At 44.0% G+C, this 18,307-nt stretch overlaps 1 protein-coding gene across 1 annotated transcript in view; it reads left to right on the top strand.

Annotated features, from left to right (window-relative positions):
- The window catches only part of LOC138638931 (zinc finger protein 585A-like), a 59,809-nt gene that overhangs the window by 8,717 nt on the left and 32,785 nt on the right, over positions 1-18,307 (top strand). Inside the window, exon 2 of the mRNA XM_069728684.1 lies at positions 15,840-15,991. Coding sequence (XP_069584785.1) covers positions 15,914-15,991 — 78 coding nt within the window. The 5' untranslated portion in view covers positions 15,840-15,913. The remainder of the gene's footprint in view (positions 1-15,839; positions 15,992-18,307) is intronic.

Genomic DNA, 18,307 nt, shown 5'->3' with positions numbered 1-18,307 from the left:
CGCCATCACTACTGTAATGTCCTATACGTGATCCTCCCAGACACGAGGATACACCGCCATCACTACTGTAATGTCCTATACGTAATCCTCCCAGACACGAGGATACACCGCTATCACTACTGTAATGTCCTATACGTAATCCTCCCAGACACGAGGATACACCGCCATCACTACTGTAATGTCCTATACGTAATCCTCCCAGACAAGAGGATACACCGCCATCACTACTGTAATGTCCTATACGTAATCCTCCCAGACACGGGGATACACCGCCATCACTACTGTAATGTCCTATACGTAATCCTCCCAGACACGAGGATACACCGCCATCACTACTGTAATGTCCTATACGTAATCCTCCCAGACACGGGGATACACCGCCATCACTACTGTAATGTCTTATACGTAATCCTCCCAGACACGAGGATACACCGCCATCACTACTGTAATGTCCTATACGTAATCCTCCCAGACACGGAGATACACCGCCATCACTACTGTAATGTCCTATACGTGTTCCTCCCAGACACGGGGATACACCGCCATCACTAATGTCCTATACGTAATCCTCCCAGACACGGGGATACACCACCATCACTACTGTAATGTCCTATACGTAATCCTCCCAGACACGAGGATACACCGCCATCACTACTGTAATGTCCTATACGTAATCCTCCCAGACACGGGGATACACCGCCATCACTACTGTAATGTCCTATACGTCCTCCCAGACACGAGGATACACCGCCATCACTGCTGTAATGTCCTATACGTAATCCTCCCAGACACGAGGATACACCGACATCACTACTGTAATGTCCTATACGTAATCCTCCCAGACACGAGGATACACCGCCATCACTACTGTAATGTCCTATACGTGGTCCTCCCAGACACGAGGATACACCGCCATCACTACTGTAATGTCCTATACGTAATCCTCCCAGACACGGGGATACACCGCCATCACTACTGTAATGTCCTATACGTGGTCCTCCCAGACACGAGGATACACCGCCATCACTACTGTAATGTCCTGTACGTAATCCTCCCAGACACGAGGATACACCGCCATCACTACTGTAATGTCCTATACGTAATCCTCCCAGACACGGGGATACACCGCCATCACTACTGTAATGTCCTATACGTCCTCCCAGACACGAGGATACACCGCCATCACTGCTGTAATGTCCTATACGTAATCCTCCCAGACACGAGGATACACCGACATCACTACTGTAATGTCCTATACGTGGTCCTCCCAGACACGAGGATACACCGCCATCACTACTGTAATGTCCTATACGTAATCCTCCCAGACACAGGGATACACCGCCATCACTACTGTAATGTGCTATACGTAATCCTCCCAGACACGATTATACACCGCCATCACTACTGTAATGTCCTATACGTAATCCTCCCAGACACGAGGATACACCGCCATCACTACTGTAATGTCCTATACGTAATCCTCCCAGACACGAGGATACACCGCCATCACTTCTGTAATGTCCTATACGTAATCCTCCCAGACACGGGGATACACCGCCATCACTACTGTAATGTCCTATACGTAATCCTCCCAGACACGGGGATACACCGCCATCACTACTGTAATGTCCTATACGTAATCCTCCCAGACACAGGGATACACCGCCATCACTACTGTAATGTCCTATACATAATCCTCCCAGACACGAGGATACACCGCCATCACTACTGTAATGTCCTATACGTAATCCTCCCAGACACGGGGATACACCGCCATCACTACTGTAATGTCCTATACGTGGTCCTCCCAGACACGGGGATACACCGCCATCACTACTGTAATGTCCTATACGTAATCCTCCCAGACACGGAGATACACCGCCATCACTACTGTAATGTCCTATACGTGGTCCTCCCAGACACGGGGATACACCGCCATCACTACTGTAATGTCCTATACGTAATCCTCCCAGACACGAGGATACACCGCCATCACTACTGTAATGTCCTATACGTAATCCTCCCAGACACGGGGATACACCGCCATCACTACTGTAATGTCCTATACGTGATCCTCCCAGACACGAGGATACACCGCCATCACTACTGTAATGTCCTATACGTGATCCTCCCAGACACGGGGATACACCGCCATCACTACTGTAATGTCCTATACGTGATCCTCCCAGACACGGGGATACACCGCCATCACTACTGTAATGTCCTATACGTGGTCCTCCCAGACACGAGGATACACCGCCATCACTACTGTAATGTCCTATACGTGGTCCTCCCAGACACGAGGATACACCGCCATCACTACTGTAATGTCCTATACGTGGTCCTCCCAGACACGAGGATACACCGCCATCACTACTGTAATGTCCTATACGTGGTCCTCCCAGACACGAGGATACACCGCCATCACTACTGTAATGTCCTATACGTGATCCTCCCAGACACGAGGATACACCGCCATCACTACTGTAATGTCCTATACGTGATCCTCCCAGACACGGGGATACACCGCCATCACTACTGTAATGTCCTATACGTGATCCTCCCAGACACGGGGATACACCGCCATCACTACTGTAATGTCCTATACGTGGTCCTCCCAGACACGGGGATACACCGCCATCACTACTGTAATGTCCTATACGTAATCCTCCCAGACACGAGGATACACCGCCATCACTACTGTAATGTCCTATACGTAATCCTCCCAGACACGAGGATACACCGCCATCACTACTGTAATGTCCTATACGTGATCCTCCCAGACACGAGGATACACCGCCATCACTACTGTAATGTCCTATACGTGATCCTCCCAGACACGAGGATACACCGCCATCACTACTGTAATGTCCTATACGTAATCCTCCCAGACACGGGGATACACCGCCATCACTACTGTAATGTCCTATACGTGGTCCTCCCAGACACGAGGATACACCGCCATCACTACTGTAATGTCCTATACCTGGTCCTCCCAGACACGGGGATACACCGCCATCACTACTGTAATGTCCTATACGTAATCCTCCCAGACACGAGGATACACCGCCATCACTACTGTAATGTCCTATACCTGGTCCTCCCAGACACGGGGATACACCGCCATCACTACTGTAATGTCCTATACGTAATCCTTCCAGACACGAGGATACACCGCCATCACTACTGTAATGTCCTATACGTGATCCTCCCAGACACGGGGATACACCGCCATCACTACTGTAATGTCCTATACGTAATCCTCCCAGACACGAGGATACACCGCCATCACTACTGTAATGTCCTATACGTAATCCTCCCAGACACGAGGATACACCGCCATCACTACTGTAATGTCCTATACGTAATCCTCCCAGACACGAGGATACACCGCCATCACTACTGTAATGTCCTATACGTGATCCTCCCAGACACGAGGATACACCGCCATCACTACTGTAATGTCCTATACGTAATCCTCCCAGACACGAGGATACACCGCCATCACTACTGTAATGTCCTATACGTAATCCTCCCAGACACGAGGATACACCGCCATCACTACTGTAATGTCCTATACGTAATCCTCCCAGACACGGGGATACACCGCCATCACTACTGTAATGTCCTATACGTGGTCCTCCCAGACACGGGAATACACCGCCATCACTACTGTAATGTCCTATACGTGGTCCTCCCAGACACGAGGATACACCGCCATCACTACTGTAATGTCCTATACCTGGTCCTCCCAGACACGGGGATACACCGCCATCACTACTGTAATGTCCTATACGTAATCCTTCCAGACACGAGGATACACCGCCATCACTACTGTAATGTCCTATACGTGATCCTCCCAGACACGGGGATACACCGCCATCACTACTGTAATGTCCTATACGTAATCCTCCCAGACACGGGGATACACCGCCATCACTACTGTAATGTCCTATACGTGGTCCTCCCAGACACGAGGATACACCGCCATCACTACTGTAATGTCCTATACGTGGTCCTCCCAGACACGAGGATACACCGCCATCACTACTGTAATGTCCTATACGTAATCCTCCCAGACACGAGGATACACCGCCATCACTACTGTAATGTCCTATACGTAATCCTCCCAGACACGAGGATACACCGCCATCACTACTGTAATGTCCTATACGTGGTCCTCCCAGACACGAGGATACACCGCCATCACTACTGTAATGTCCTATACGTAATCCTCCCAGACACGAGGATACACCGCCATCACTACTGTAATGTCCTATACGTAATCCTCCCAGACACGGGGATACACCGCCATCACTACTGTAATGTCCTATACATGATCCTCCCAGACACGGGGATACACCGCCATCACTACTGTAATGTCCTATACGTAATCCTCCCAGACACGAGGATACACCGCCATCACTACTGTAATGTCCTATACGTGGTCCTCCCAGACACGAGGATACACCGCCATCACTACTGTAATGTCCTATACGTAATCCTCCCAGACACGGGGATACACCGCCATCACTACTGTAATGTCCTATACGTAATCCTCCCAGACACGGGGATACACCGCCATCACTACTGTAATGTCCTATACGTAATCCTCCCAGACACGGGGATACACCGCCATCACTACTGTAATGTCCTATACGTGGTCCTCCCAGACACGAGGATACACCGCCATCACTACTGTAATGTCCTATACGTGGTCCTCCCAGACACGAGGATACACCGCCATCTGGACGGACAGGTCACACACAAGCATTATACTCCGAGGATGGAAACATTTCCTTCCTTGAATCACACAGTTAGGTTGTTGATTGACTTGCGTTTATTTATGAAAATAACAGAAATTTGGCGAAAATTTAGCAATTTTCCAACTGAGAATTTTCATGCTTGTAAATCACAGAGAGATGTGATTATATTCTTATATATATATAATATAGTAATATTCTTACTAAATAACATTTCCCACATGTCTACTTTACATCAGCACAATTTCGGGAATATATTTTTTTTTGTTAGGAAATTATAAGGGTTAAAAGTTTACCAGCGACTTCTTATTACTACATCAAAATCATTTTTTTTTTTTTTTTTTGGAACCACATCACATTTGAAGTCACTTTGAGGGGTCTTTATGACAGAAAACGTCACAATGTGACAGTTTTAAAAATTACACCCCTCCAGGTACTTAAAACCATTCAATAAGTTTATTAACCCTTCAGGTGCTTCACAGGAATTTTTGGAATGTGTAAAAAAGAAAATAACTTTTTTGCCCCAAAATATATATTTTGAAGGGGTAACAGAAGAAAAAGCAGGGTGTGATTCTAGATTAAAAATTAACTTTTAATAAACTCGTTAAAAAATGGTAGACCCAAATAATCAAAACACATGAAGGACTCACAGTACGTCACATTTCAAAAGAAGAAATGCCAATATCACAAATAAATCGAACTGCCTCAGACCTCAATATCCCAAAATCCCTATGAATAAATCTATCATGGGAACATAAAGGTCCGATATCAGCTGGCAGTGCGAAAAAACATCAAATTTCACATCACCTGGTCATTTGGCAGATCAGACCACATATGCTCTTTATATATGCATCTATTATTAGCAATGACCGCTCAAAATGGTGTGTGAAAGGAAAAAAAAAAAAGTGAACAGTTTCACCCTATAGCGAATTAATGACCGTTTTTATCTGGTGTAAACACTGGGGAGATGGCACATCATTATCCATACAAATACCCCATCATAGAATATCACCAGTTTTTATATAGTGACCCCCAATGCAAAGTAACGAAAAGGTATACTTCCCTACGCGTTTCGTTTTTCTCTACTCATCAGGGGAAGATTCCTGTAATTCTCCATCGAGATAGGAGGAGCAAGACGGGGTGCTGTGACCTCCTATCTCAATGGAGAATTACAGGAATCTTCCCCTGATGAGTAGAGAAAAACGAAACGCGTAGGGAAGTATACCTTTTCGTTACTTTGCATTGGGGGTCACTATATAAAAACTGGTGATATTCTATGATGGGGTATTTGTATGGATAATGATGTGCCATCTCCCCAGTGTTTACACCAGATAAAAACGGTCATTAATTCGCTATAGGGTGAAACTGTTCACTTTTTTTTTTTTCCTTTCACACACCATTTTGAGCGGTCATTGCTAATAATAGATGCATATATAAAGAGCATATGTGGTCTGATCTGCCAAATGACCAGGTGATGTGAAATTTGATGTTTTTTCGCACTGCCAGCTGATATCGGACCTTTATGTTCCCATGATAGATTTATTCATAGGGATTTTGGGATATTGAGGTCTGAGGCAGTTCGATTTATTTGTGATATTGGCATTTCTTCTTTTGAAATGTGACGTACTGTGAGTCCTTTATGTGTTTTGATTATTTGGGTCTACCATTTTTTAACGAGTTTATTAAAAGTTAATTTTTAATCTAGAATCACACCCTGCTTTTTATACTATATTATTGATTGGTGGTCACAGCTTTTTCAGGGTAACAGAAGAAAATGGACCCCAAAATGTGTTGTGTAATTTCTCCTGAGTACGCCGATACCCCATATGAGGGAGAAAACTACTGTTAGGGTGCACAGCAGGGCTCGGAAGGGAAGGAGCGCCATTTCACTTTTTGAATGTCAAATTTGCTGGAACAATTGGCGGACGCCATGTCACGTTTGGAGAGCCCCTGATGTGCCTAAACAGTGGAAACCCCCCACATGTGACACCATTTTGGAAACTAGACCCCTCAGGGAACTGATCTAGGTGTGTGGTGAGTACACTGAACCCTCAAGTGCTTCACAGAAGTTTATAACGTTGAGCCGTAAAAATAAAAAAATCCGCACAAATGTTTTAGCCCAAAATTTAGCATTTCCATAAGGCTAACAGGAGAAATTGCACCATACAATTTGTTGTGCAATTTCTCCTGAGTACGCTGATACCCAATATGAGGGAGAAAACTACTGCTAGGGCGCACGGCAGGGCTCAGAAGGGAAGGAGCGCCATTTGACTTTTTGAATGTAAAATTTCCTGGCGAACTATTGGCGAACATCATGTCCTGTTTAGAGAGCCTCTGTTGTATGTAAACAGTGGAAACCCCCAATAAGTGACCCCATTTTGGTAACTAGACCCCTCAAGGAATGTATTTAGATTTGTGGTGAGCACCTTGAACATCAAGGTGCTCCATAGAAGTTTGTAAGGTTGAGTTGAGAAAATACTACAATCACATTTTCCCCACAAAATTTTTTAGCCCCAAATTTAGCATTTTTGTAGGGTTATCAGGAGAAATTGCACCATAAAATTTGTTGTGCAATTTCCCCTGAGTACCCCGATACCCCATATGTGGGGGAATACTACTTTTGAGGCAGAGTGCAAAGCTCAGAAGGGGAGAGGCGCCATACTGGAGCTCAGATTTTACTGTTATGGTTTGCAGATGCCATGTCACATTGGCAGAGCCCCTAAGGTGCCAAAACAACAGAAACCCCCCAAATGTGAACTCATTTTACAAACTCCACTCCCCAATGGATTCATCTAGGGGTGCAGTGATCACATTACCACCACATATGCTTGACAAAGTTTTATACCATTGAGCGATGTAGAATAAATTACATTTTTACCACTAAAATGTTTTAGCCCCAAGTTTTTAATTTTTCTAAGGTCTAATAGGACATTGGTTTTTTTTACAACAAACTGAAGTCCATTTTTTCCCTGAGTGGCCAATACCCTACATGAAATCGGGAAATATTTCTCAGGTGCAGAGCAAAGCTCAGAAGGGAAGGAGCGCCAGATTTTACTGTTGTGGTTTGCAGGTTCCATGACCCAGTGGTAGAGCCCCTGAGGTGCCAGAACAGAAGAACCCCCCGTAAGGGACCCCATTTTACACACTAAACTTCTCAATGAATTCATCTAGGGGGGCAGTGATCATATTGATACCACAGGTGTGTCACAGAATTTTATACCATTGGGCAATGAAGAAAAAATAATTACATTTTTACCACCAAAACTTTGTTTTATCCCCAGATTTTACATTTTCACACAAGAAGTGGGTAAAAATGGCACCTGTGATGGTAGTCACAACTCACGAATAGTCCATGAGTCAGCAAAGTCAGACATTGCAGGGTCAATGCCAGAAGAGCATGTAGTAAACCAAGGGAAAATAGCAAGTCGTAATCTGGTCACATGCCAGGGTCAGAATACCAGAGAACTAGCAAATGGGCAATAACAAACGGGAAGTCAGAACACGGTCCAAAGATCAGAAGCAGAAGATCAGAACTTACATCATATAGGCGATCACACACCAGAGATAACAAGCTTTGGACTGGCAGTGATCTGGGCCAGACAGCTCACCTAAATAGCAGGGCAATTACCAAGAACAGGGAGCACCTGTGGAAATCTCAGCACCTTCCAGTCAGATAGGTCAACTGAGCTGTCAACCAAAGCACCGACAGCTCAGCACGCCCCAGCACAGGACAGGATGACAGGGCTGTCCATCACTGAGTCCCAGACACTCTGAGCAGAGGAATCTGAACGTGGCAATACCCCACATGTGGCTGTACAGTGCTACTTAGGCTACGTTCACACATCAGATTTTTGCCTTCAGGTATAATCCGGCGAATTTTTTTAAAAATGGATCCGGTGCAAATTGTGAAAAACTGATGCGCCGGATCTGTTTTTTTTTTTTTTTTTTTTTTGCTTGATCCGTTTTTCTTTACTGGTCATAGTCTGCACTTCCTATTTCGGGAGAGGGTGGGAGACAGAGAATGAATGGAAAACGGAAAACTGGAGCTACGGGGGCATGCTTAGTGTAAAAATACCGGACTCGGTAGCCGGACCCACTCATGTCACCTCACGTTCCATCCGTTTATCGCTGGAACCGTCGTTGTGCGTTTTTTCGCCTGACAGAAAAAAACGTTCCTCTGTACGTTTTCTCCGTCCGCCGGAAAAATCATTTTTGACAGATCCGGCAAAAAACAGATGAAACGTGTGGCCATCAGGCGCAATCCGGCGCTAATACAACTCTATGAGAAAAAAACAGATCCGATGGAAAAAAAATGGATCCGTTTTTTTCAAAATTCGCTGGATTGTGTCTGACGGCAAAAACCTGATGTGTGAAAGTAGCCTTAGCCATACGGAGAGACCCGGGAGGAACAGAGCGTTATTTGCCTCCTGGAACCCAGATTTTCCTAGAACAGTTTGAGGACTCCATACACAGAGCCCCTAAGTGCTAGAAGAGCAGAATCCCCCCTCAAGTGACCCCATTTTGCAAATTATACCACTTTGGTAATTTATCTACAGGTATAGTGACGATTTTGACTCCATGGGTGTTTTCCAGAAATAAGCAGCAGTGGATGTTGCTAAGTGAAAATTGCAGACTGCTGTTGTAGTGACCAGTACGTAGTAGTGACCAGTACTTTATGCCCAGTCCGTGCTTCTGGAGAAACGCACCCGTAAGTTAGGCGGCCTCTCATCACTACAGAAATGCCAAACATGAATGGTATATGTGGTTTAGTAGCGTGGAAGCCTCCCTATATTTAACAGATGACGGACCTGAGTGGGGACTTGCTTTTTTTGTAGATTGAGTGGAAGCTTTTGTTGGGAACATTTTGCATAACGGTTGGGATCACAGTTATCCAGTGCTCTACACTAAGCACTTACCGTATTTTTCGCTTTATAAGACGCACCTGATTATAAGACGCACCTAGGTTTTAGAGGAGGAAAATAAGGAAAAAAATATTTTGAGCCAAATAGTGTGCAAAAACCTTTAATTAAATAACAAAATATTTTAACATAGTAGACTCAACAGCAGTCAACAGCAGCATTGTGGGTAACATGTAAGAACAGTCCCATGTACCGTAAGTAACGACAAAAGCCATGTTCTGGCTAACAAGTGAGGAGAAACTTTAATCCTCAAGCACCACAATGTTCTAGTCAGTGAATCCCAGAAATTCCTCATCACTGCTGTCAGAGTTTAGGAAGCTCAGGTCCACACAGTCATTAGTGTCACTTTCTTCACTGTCCTCATATAGCATACCATCTTCAGTGCCATCCAAGGCATTACTAATCCCACATTTTTTGAATGAACGTATAATTGTTTCGTCCTTTACTGACTGCCATGATGTCTTCACCCACTCACAAACTTGAGTGATAGTGGGCCTCTTCATGCGTCCAGTTGGTGTCAGGTCATGATTGCCAGCAGCCATCCATTTATTCCACTCTTCTCGCATGTAGACTTTAAATGGCTTGTTTATAGAAACATCGAGAGGTTGCAGCTGGCTGGTAAGCCCCCCTGGAATTACCGCAAGATGGGTCTTGACTTCTTTGAACACTTTTTTTGTGTTTTCACTAATATGTGCTCTGAACTGGTCTAGCACTAACAGGGCTGTTTTTTTCAGAAGTCCTCCAGGACGTTTGGACCACACTTTATCAACCCACAATCTCATTCCATTCTCGTCCATCCATCCTTTCTCGTGAACGTGCACAACAACTCCTCGTGGGATAGCTTCTTTTGGCATGTTCTTTCTTTTAAAAATTAACATTGGTGGCAGTTTCGTGCCATCGGCACAGCAGGACAACACAACTGTGTAGTGGTTTTTTTCATGTCCTGCAGTTTTTACCGTTACGGTTTTTGAACCCTTTGCCTCAACAGTTCTGTTGGATGGCACGTCAAAGGTTAGAGGGACTTCATCCATATTCCCAATCTGGCCTAATTCATATCCATTTTTCTTTCTGCTGTCAATTACAAACTTGTGGAAAGACAGTATCTTAGCTTCATATTCTTGTGGCATTTTTTGCGCAATTCTTGTTTTTGTGCGCATAGCAAGGCCACATCTCTTCATAAATCTGAAGCACCATGATGGTGATCCAGTGAAGTCATTGATGCCTTTCTCAGCAGCAATCCGCTTGGCTTCGAATATGATCATTTTCGTTGAGACCGAAAGGCCATTATTTCTGTGGCCTATGATCCACTCTTTTACGTCCACATCTAACTCTGGCCACTTTGCACCACGCCTACGAAGACCAGATCTGCTTTTTCCCGCTTTCTGCAGCTCATCCTCCTGTTTCCTCCACTCTCTTATCATTTTTTCAGTTGGAGGCGGTCCGAAATGTCTCTCTGCTGCTCTGTTCCCATGCTCTTCAGCGTATTTTATCACCTCCAGTTTAAAGGGAATTTTATATGCATGCCTTTTCTGCTTTGACATTCTTGAAAAATGCGCAATATGCAGCAGCTAACTGTACGGTATTGTTCTGCAACAAAATACAGTAGTGAAACAACTGTCAGCTCTGTCCTTCATAGTAATGGGGGCATTGCAATTGAGAGCATGAATGAATACGGTACTATTGCTGTAGAAAATACATGGGCTGCACATCCAAAAATCACAAGTTGATCTAGTGGTGTTAGGCAAAAATGTACTGTATTCAACTGAACAAGAAGTTTTTACTTTAACATTATGATCAGACTTGTAAAGCCTTGTGCCAAGCCACGGCAAATCTCAGTGTGCCAATAACGTTAAATACCGTACTGTAGTCTTAAAGGGAACCTGTCACCCCGAAAATCGCTGGTGAGGTAATCCCACCGGCATCGGGGGCTTATCTACAGCATTCTGGAATGCTGTAGATAAGCCCCCGATGTATCCTAAAAGATGAGAAAAAGACGTTAGATTATACTCACCCAGGGGCGTTCCCGCTGTTGGTCCGGGTCCTCCCATCTTCATCAGATGACGTCCTCTTCTGGTCTTCATGCTGCGGCTCCAGCGCAGGCGTACTTTGCTCCACCCTGTTCAGGGCAGAGCAAAGTACTGCAGTGCGCAGGCACCGGGAAAGGTCAGAGAGGCCCGGCGCCTGTGCACTGCAGTACTTTGCTCTGCCCTCAACAGGGTGGAGCAAAGTACGCCTGCGCTGGAGCCGCAACATGAAGACCAGAAGAGGACGTCATCTGATGAAGATGGGAGGCGCCGGACCTGGACAAACAGCGGGAACGCCCCTGGGTGAGTATAATCTAACGTCTTTTTCTCATCTTTTAGGATACATCGGGGGCTCTTCTACAGCATTCCAGAATGCTGTAGATAAGCCCCCGATGCCGGTGGGCTTACCTCACCCGCGATTTTCGGGGTGACAGGTTCCCTTTAAATGTGCGGAGTAATGTGCCAACCACCACCACAGTGACAATGAACCAGCAGGGTGGGTACCTGGTGCCTCACAGTACTCATGCTGCAAGGCTGGAGACTGTAAGAGGGGTTCCGCAAATTTTTGCTCACTAAGGTTTGCCGTCATGTGCTAGCGGCTTCATATAGTCTAATCAGATTGTTAAACTAAGAACTTCATGTTCAGTTTCATTTTGCCTAGATCAACTTATGATTTTAGATGTGTAGCCCATGTCTTTTTCTACACCTATGATGAATGAAAAACATTGTTATGGGGGATCTGTGGTGATGCACTGTTATGGGGGATCTGCGGACGACACACTATTATGGGGGATCTGTGGTGACGCACTGGTATGGGGAATCCGCAGGGTACACACTTATTGAGAGATCTGCGGATGACTCACTGTTATGGGGATCTGTGGTGACGCACTGGTATGGGGGATATGCAGGGTACACAATTATTGGAGGAATCTGCGGATGACGCACTGTTATGGGGATCTGTGGTGACGTACTTTTATGGGGGATCTGTGGTGACGCACTGTTATGGGGGATCTGTGGTGACACTGTTATGGGGATCTGCAGATGACACACTTATGGGGATCTGCGGATGACACTGTTATGGGGGATCTGTGGTGACACTGTTATGGGGATCTGCAGATGACACACTGTTATGGGGGATCTGTGGTGACACTGTTATGGGGGATCTGCGGATGACACACTGTTATGGGGATCTGCGGATGACGCACTGTTATGGGGATCTGCGGATGACACACTTATGGGGGATCTGTGGTGACACTGTTATGGGGATCTGCGGATGACACTGTTATGGGGGATCTGTGGTGACACTGTTATGGGGATCTGCGGATGACACACTGTTATGGGGATCTGCGGATGACGCACTGTTATGGGGATCTTTGGTTACACACTGTTATGGGGATCTGTGGATGACGCACTGTTATGGGGATCTGCGGATGACGCACTGTTATGGGGATCTGCGGATGACACACTGTTATGGGGATCTGTGGTGACACACTGTTATGGGGATCTGCAGATGACGCACTGTTATGGGGGATCTGTGGTGACACTGTTATGGGAATCTGTGGATGACACACTGTTATGGGGGTACACAATTATTGGGGGGGATCTGCTGATGATGCACTGTTGTGGGGATCTGTTACGCTACATATGGCTGCAACCCCCATCATCCATCAAAATACACCCATTGGTACAGTATATTCTGAAGGATGATGGGGGTTGTGCTTTATAAACTTCAATGTGTGCACTGCTCACCTCTCCCACGGATCTCGGACTAGTGTAAATAACAAGTGTTACACTATACATTGTGCAGGGATAAGATATCTGATTGGTGGAGACAGCTCAGCAACAGTTGCCTCCACCAATCAATATCTCTCCCTGCAAAGGAGGAGGAGAATCATGCTTCTCTCCCTCCTCTGCTTTAGGGCTCCGTGTGCAGCGGAGCCCAGAATTTTCCCTGCTGCCAGCTACCTGTATTAGCTGGTTTACTTCAGCGCAGGCGCAGATCGGAGCTCAGTAACAGCGAGCTTTATCTGCGCATGCGCTGATTCGGCTGCCATTTTCTTGAAGTCCTGTGTAGTAGACACAGGCACAGGATTCAAGAAACCGGAAACTCCGGATTCCAATTCCGGAAGTGCAATGGCGCCGGCCAGCATTATGCCGCCCGCGCACAGCCGAACACGGGGGATGGCAGCGACAAACACCGGAGATGACCGCGCCGCCACCCCCAGCTCCAGGCCTGCTCCATTGCCCCACCGCAGCTTACAACCAGTCTGCTCCACAGCCACCGCCAGCCCCTCAGTAAGAAATATTTACTACTTTTCCTCTATTTTATTCACTATTCCGATTGTAAGACGCACCCCCATTTCTCCCCCAATTTGGGGGAAATAAAAGTGCGTCTTACAAAGCGGAAAATACGGTATATCGGGGTTTCCATCTAAATCTCTGAGATGAAACCCCCAAGGGATCCATTCACTGTCATGAGGCAGCAGAGTTACTCTGGGCTCCATCTGGCCTCTGTTCAGCAGTGTCCTCCTTTCAGAATTGCACAAAACTGTAGCTGACGGCACTTTTATGCATTCCTAAAAAGACGGACACCGCCGAATCACAGGTCTTTTGGCGTCCACGGTGCCTCAATCTGCCTCATTATAGGGAATCTTCCGCCGGGGTTCTGTCTGAATCACGTATTTCAGAGATTTACACGGAGACTCCAGTGAAAGCGCTCAGCGCAGAGCTCAGGATAAATGTACGCCGAGCCTTACTGTGATCTTTGGGAGGCAGAATGGAAAAATGAACAGCACGTGAGAATTGGTTTTATTTATTTTTTACGCCATTCCTCGTGAGAAATACGTGATTAGGTGACTTTATTCTTCGGGTCGTCCGATTACAGCGATACCAGATTTATGTTTGGCTGCTGTCACACACTAAAAGATGTTTTTTTTATTGCGTAAACTAGTTTTTGCATCACCATATTTTGAGAGCTATAATGTTTCCATATTTTGGCCAACAGAGTCATGGGAGCGCTTGTTTTTTGCAGGAGGAGTTGTCATTGTTATTGGTAACATTTTCGGGCACATTACTTTTTTTATCACTTTCTATTCTGATTTTTGGGAGGTAGAATGTACAAAAACCAGCAATTCAGGATTTTTTTTGTTGTGGGCTGAAGGGGTTATGCTGTGTGTAGTAAAATTGATAGGGCAGCTTTATTCTTCGGGTCAGGACGATTACAGCAATTTCTAATTTTTTTATGTTTTGGCGCTTTTACACAATATAAACTATTTTATCGAAAAAATAATTATTTTTGCATCGCTTTATTCTGAGAGCTATAACTTTTTTATTTTCCGCTGATGGAGCTGTATGGCGGCTCCTTTTTGCAGGATAAGATGACGTTTTCAGCGGTACCATGGTTATTTATATCCGTCTTTCTTATCGCGTTTTATTCAACTTTTTGTTCGGCAGTATGATGATAAAGCTAGTGCGACAGTTTTATAGGTCGGGTCGTTGTGGACGCGACGATAGCAAATATGTGTACTTTTATTGTTTAAATATTTGTATGAAAAAAATATTTTTATGGATACTATCTTTTATTTTTTTTAAATATTAGTACAATTATTTAAAAAATGTATCTTTTCTTTTTTACCCTTTTATTTTCTCCCACTATGGGACAATCATTTTTTGCAGGCTGATCACTTGTATACCATGGGGATGCAGCAGCATACCTGTACTGTGCAAACTCAGCTCTGTGCTGACAGATAAAGTTGCTGATCATGCACCGCGCATGATGTAGTAACGTTACTAGCTCTGGTGTCACCATGGCAACGATTGGGACCAAGTGCCACGCCGTGGGGTCTCCAATCCGAAGGCATAGTTGCGGTCATCCCTCTGCTGACACCTGGAATGCTGCGATGGAATTAAAGTGCTGGGAGCCGTGCGTTACCGATCCTGGCACCCGATCAGCTGACACCCGGCTGCCCAAACAATCGCAATGACGTAATAATCCATCCCTGGTCAAATAGGCTCAGTGCACAGGGACAGATTGTTACATCAGATGTCAAAAAAGAGGTTAATAATCTGTAAATGTCACTGTACAATGAGATCAGATCTGTATGTGACTGACGATGTCCTTGTATGATTTACAGCCTCCTGTCATAAAGACACCGAAGAACCAGATCCATTCACACCACCAAGATTTATCCCGAATGACGAACCAGAGATGGACGAAGACGAGAACAACATTTCCAGAAGAATCATAGACTTCACCTTAGAGATCATCTCCCTGCTGAGCGGAGAGGTAAACTCTTCTATATTTCTATTATCTGCTGAGCGGAGAGGTAAACTCTTCTATATTTCTATTATTATCTGCTGAGTGGAGAGGTAAACTCTTCTATATTTCTATTATCTGCTGAGCGGAGAGGTAAACTCTTCTATATTTCTATTATTATCTGCTGAGTGGAGAGGTAAACTCTTCTATATTTCTATTATTATCTGCTGAGTGGAGAGGTAAACTCTTCTATATTTCTATTATTATCTGCTGAGTGGAGAGGTAAACTCTTCTATATTTCTATTATTATCTGCTGAGAGGAGAGGTAAACTCTTCTATATTTCTATTATTATCTGCTGAGTGGAGAGGTAAACCCTTCTATATTTCTATTATTATCTGCTGAATGGAGAGGTAAACTCTTCTATATTTCTATTATTATCTGCTGAATGGAGAGGTAAACTCTTCTATATTTCTATTATTATCTGCTGAGTGGAGAGGTAAACTCTTCTATATTTCTATTATCTGCTGAGCGGAGAAGTAAACTCTTCTATATTTCTATTATTATCTGCTGAGTGGAGAGGTAAACTCTTCTATATTTCTATTATTATCTGCTGAGTGGAGAGGTAAACTCTTCTATATTTCTATTATTATCTGCTGAGTGGAGAGGTAAACCCTTCTATATTTCTATTATTATCTGCTGAATGGAGAGGTAAACTCTTCTATATTTCTATTATTATCTGCTGAATGGAGAGGTAAACTCTTCTATATTTCTATTATTATCTGCTGAGTGGAGAGGTAAACTCTTCTATATTTCTATTATTATCTGCTGAGTGGAGAGGTAAACTCTTCTATATTTCTATTATCTGCTGAGCGGAGAGGTAAACTCTTCTATATTTCTATTATCTGCTGAGCGGAGAGGTAAACTCTTCTATATTTCTATTATTATCTGCTGAGTGGAGAGGTAAACTCTTCTATATTTCTATTATTATCTGCTGAGTGGAGAGGTAAACTCTTCTATATTTCTATTATTATCTGCTGAGTGGAGAGGTAAACTCTTCTATATTTCTATTATCTGCTGAGAGGAGAGGTAAACTCTTCTATATTTCTATTATTATCTGCTGAGTGGGGAGGTAAACTCTTCTATATTTCTATTATTATCTGCTGAGTGGAGAGGTAAACTCTTCTATATTTCTATTATTATCTGCTGAGTGGGGAGGTAAACTCTTCTATATTTCTATTATTATCTGCTGAGTGGAGAGGTAAACTCTTCTATATTTCTATTATCTGCTGAGCGGAGAGGTAAACTCTTCTATATTTCTATTATCTGCTGAGCGGAGAGGTAAACTCTTCTATATTTCTATTATCTGCTGAGTGGAGAGGTAAACGCTTCTATATTTCTATTATCTGCTGAGTGGAGGGGTAAACTCTTCTATATTTCTATTATTATCTGCTGAGTGGGGAGGTAAACTCTTCTATATTTCTATTATTATCTGCTGAGTGGAGAGGTAAACTCTTCTATATTTCTATTATCTGCTGAGCGGAGAGGTAAACTCTTCTATATTTCTATTATCTGCTGAGTGGAGAGGTAAACTCTTCTATATTTCTATTATCTGCTGAGTGGAGAGGTAAACTCTTCTATATTTCTATTATTATCTGCTGAGTGGGGAGGTAAACTCTTCTATATTTCTATTATCTGCTGAGCGGAGAGGTAAACTCTTCTATATTTCTATTATCTGCTGAGCGGAGAGGTAAACTCTTCTATATTTCTATTATTATCTGCTGAGCGGAGAGGTAAACTCTTCTATATTTCTATTATTATCTGCTGAGTGGAGAGGTAAACTCTTCTATATTTCTATTATCTGCTGAGCGGAGAGGTAAACTCTTCTATATTTCTATTATCTGCTGAGCGGAGAGGTAAACTCTTCTATATTTCTATTATCTGCTGAGCGGAGAGGTAAACTCTTCTATATTTCTATTATCTGCTGAGAGGAGAGGTAAACTCTTCTATATTTCTATTATTATCTGCTGAGTGGAGAGGTAAACTCTTCTATATTTCTATTATTATCTGCTGAGTGGAGAGGTAAACTCTTCTATATTTCTATTATTATCTGCTGAGTGGAGAGGTAAACTCTTCTATATTTCTATTATTATCTGCTGAGTGGAGAGGTAAACTCTTCTATATTTCTATTATCTGCTGAGCGGAGAGGTAAACTCTTCTATATTTCTATTATCTGCTGAGTGGAGAGGTAAACTCTTCTATATTTATATTATTATCTGCTGAGTGGAGAGGTAAACTCATCTATATTTCTATTATCTGCTGAGTGGAGAGGTAAACTCTTCTATATT

The sequence above is a fragment of the Ranitomeya imitator genome, chromosome 5, assembly GCF_032444005.1.
Source record: "Ranitomeya imitator isolate aRanImi1 chromosome 5, aRanImi1.pri, whole genome shotgun sequence".
NCBI lineage: Eukaryota > Metazoa > Chordata > Amphibia > Anura > Dendrobatidae > Ranitomeya > Ranitomeya imitator.
The sequence above is the reverse complement of the archived record's forward strand: the minus strand, read 5'-3'. Positions and strand labels throughout refer to the sequence as shown.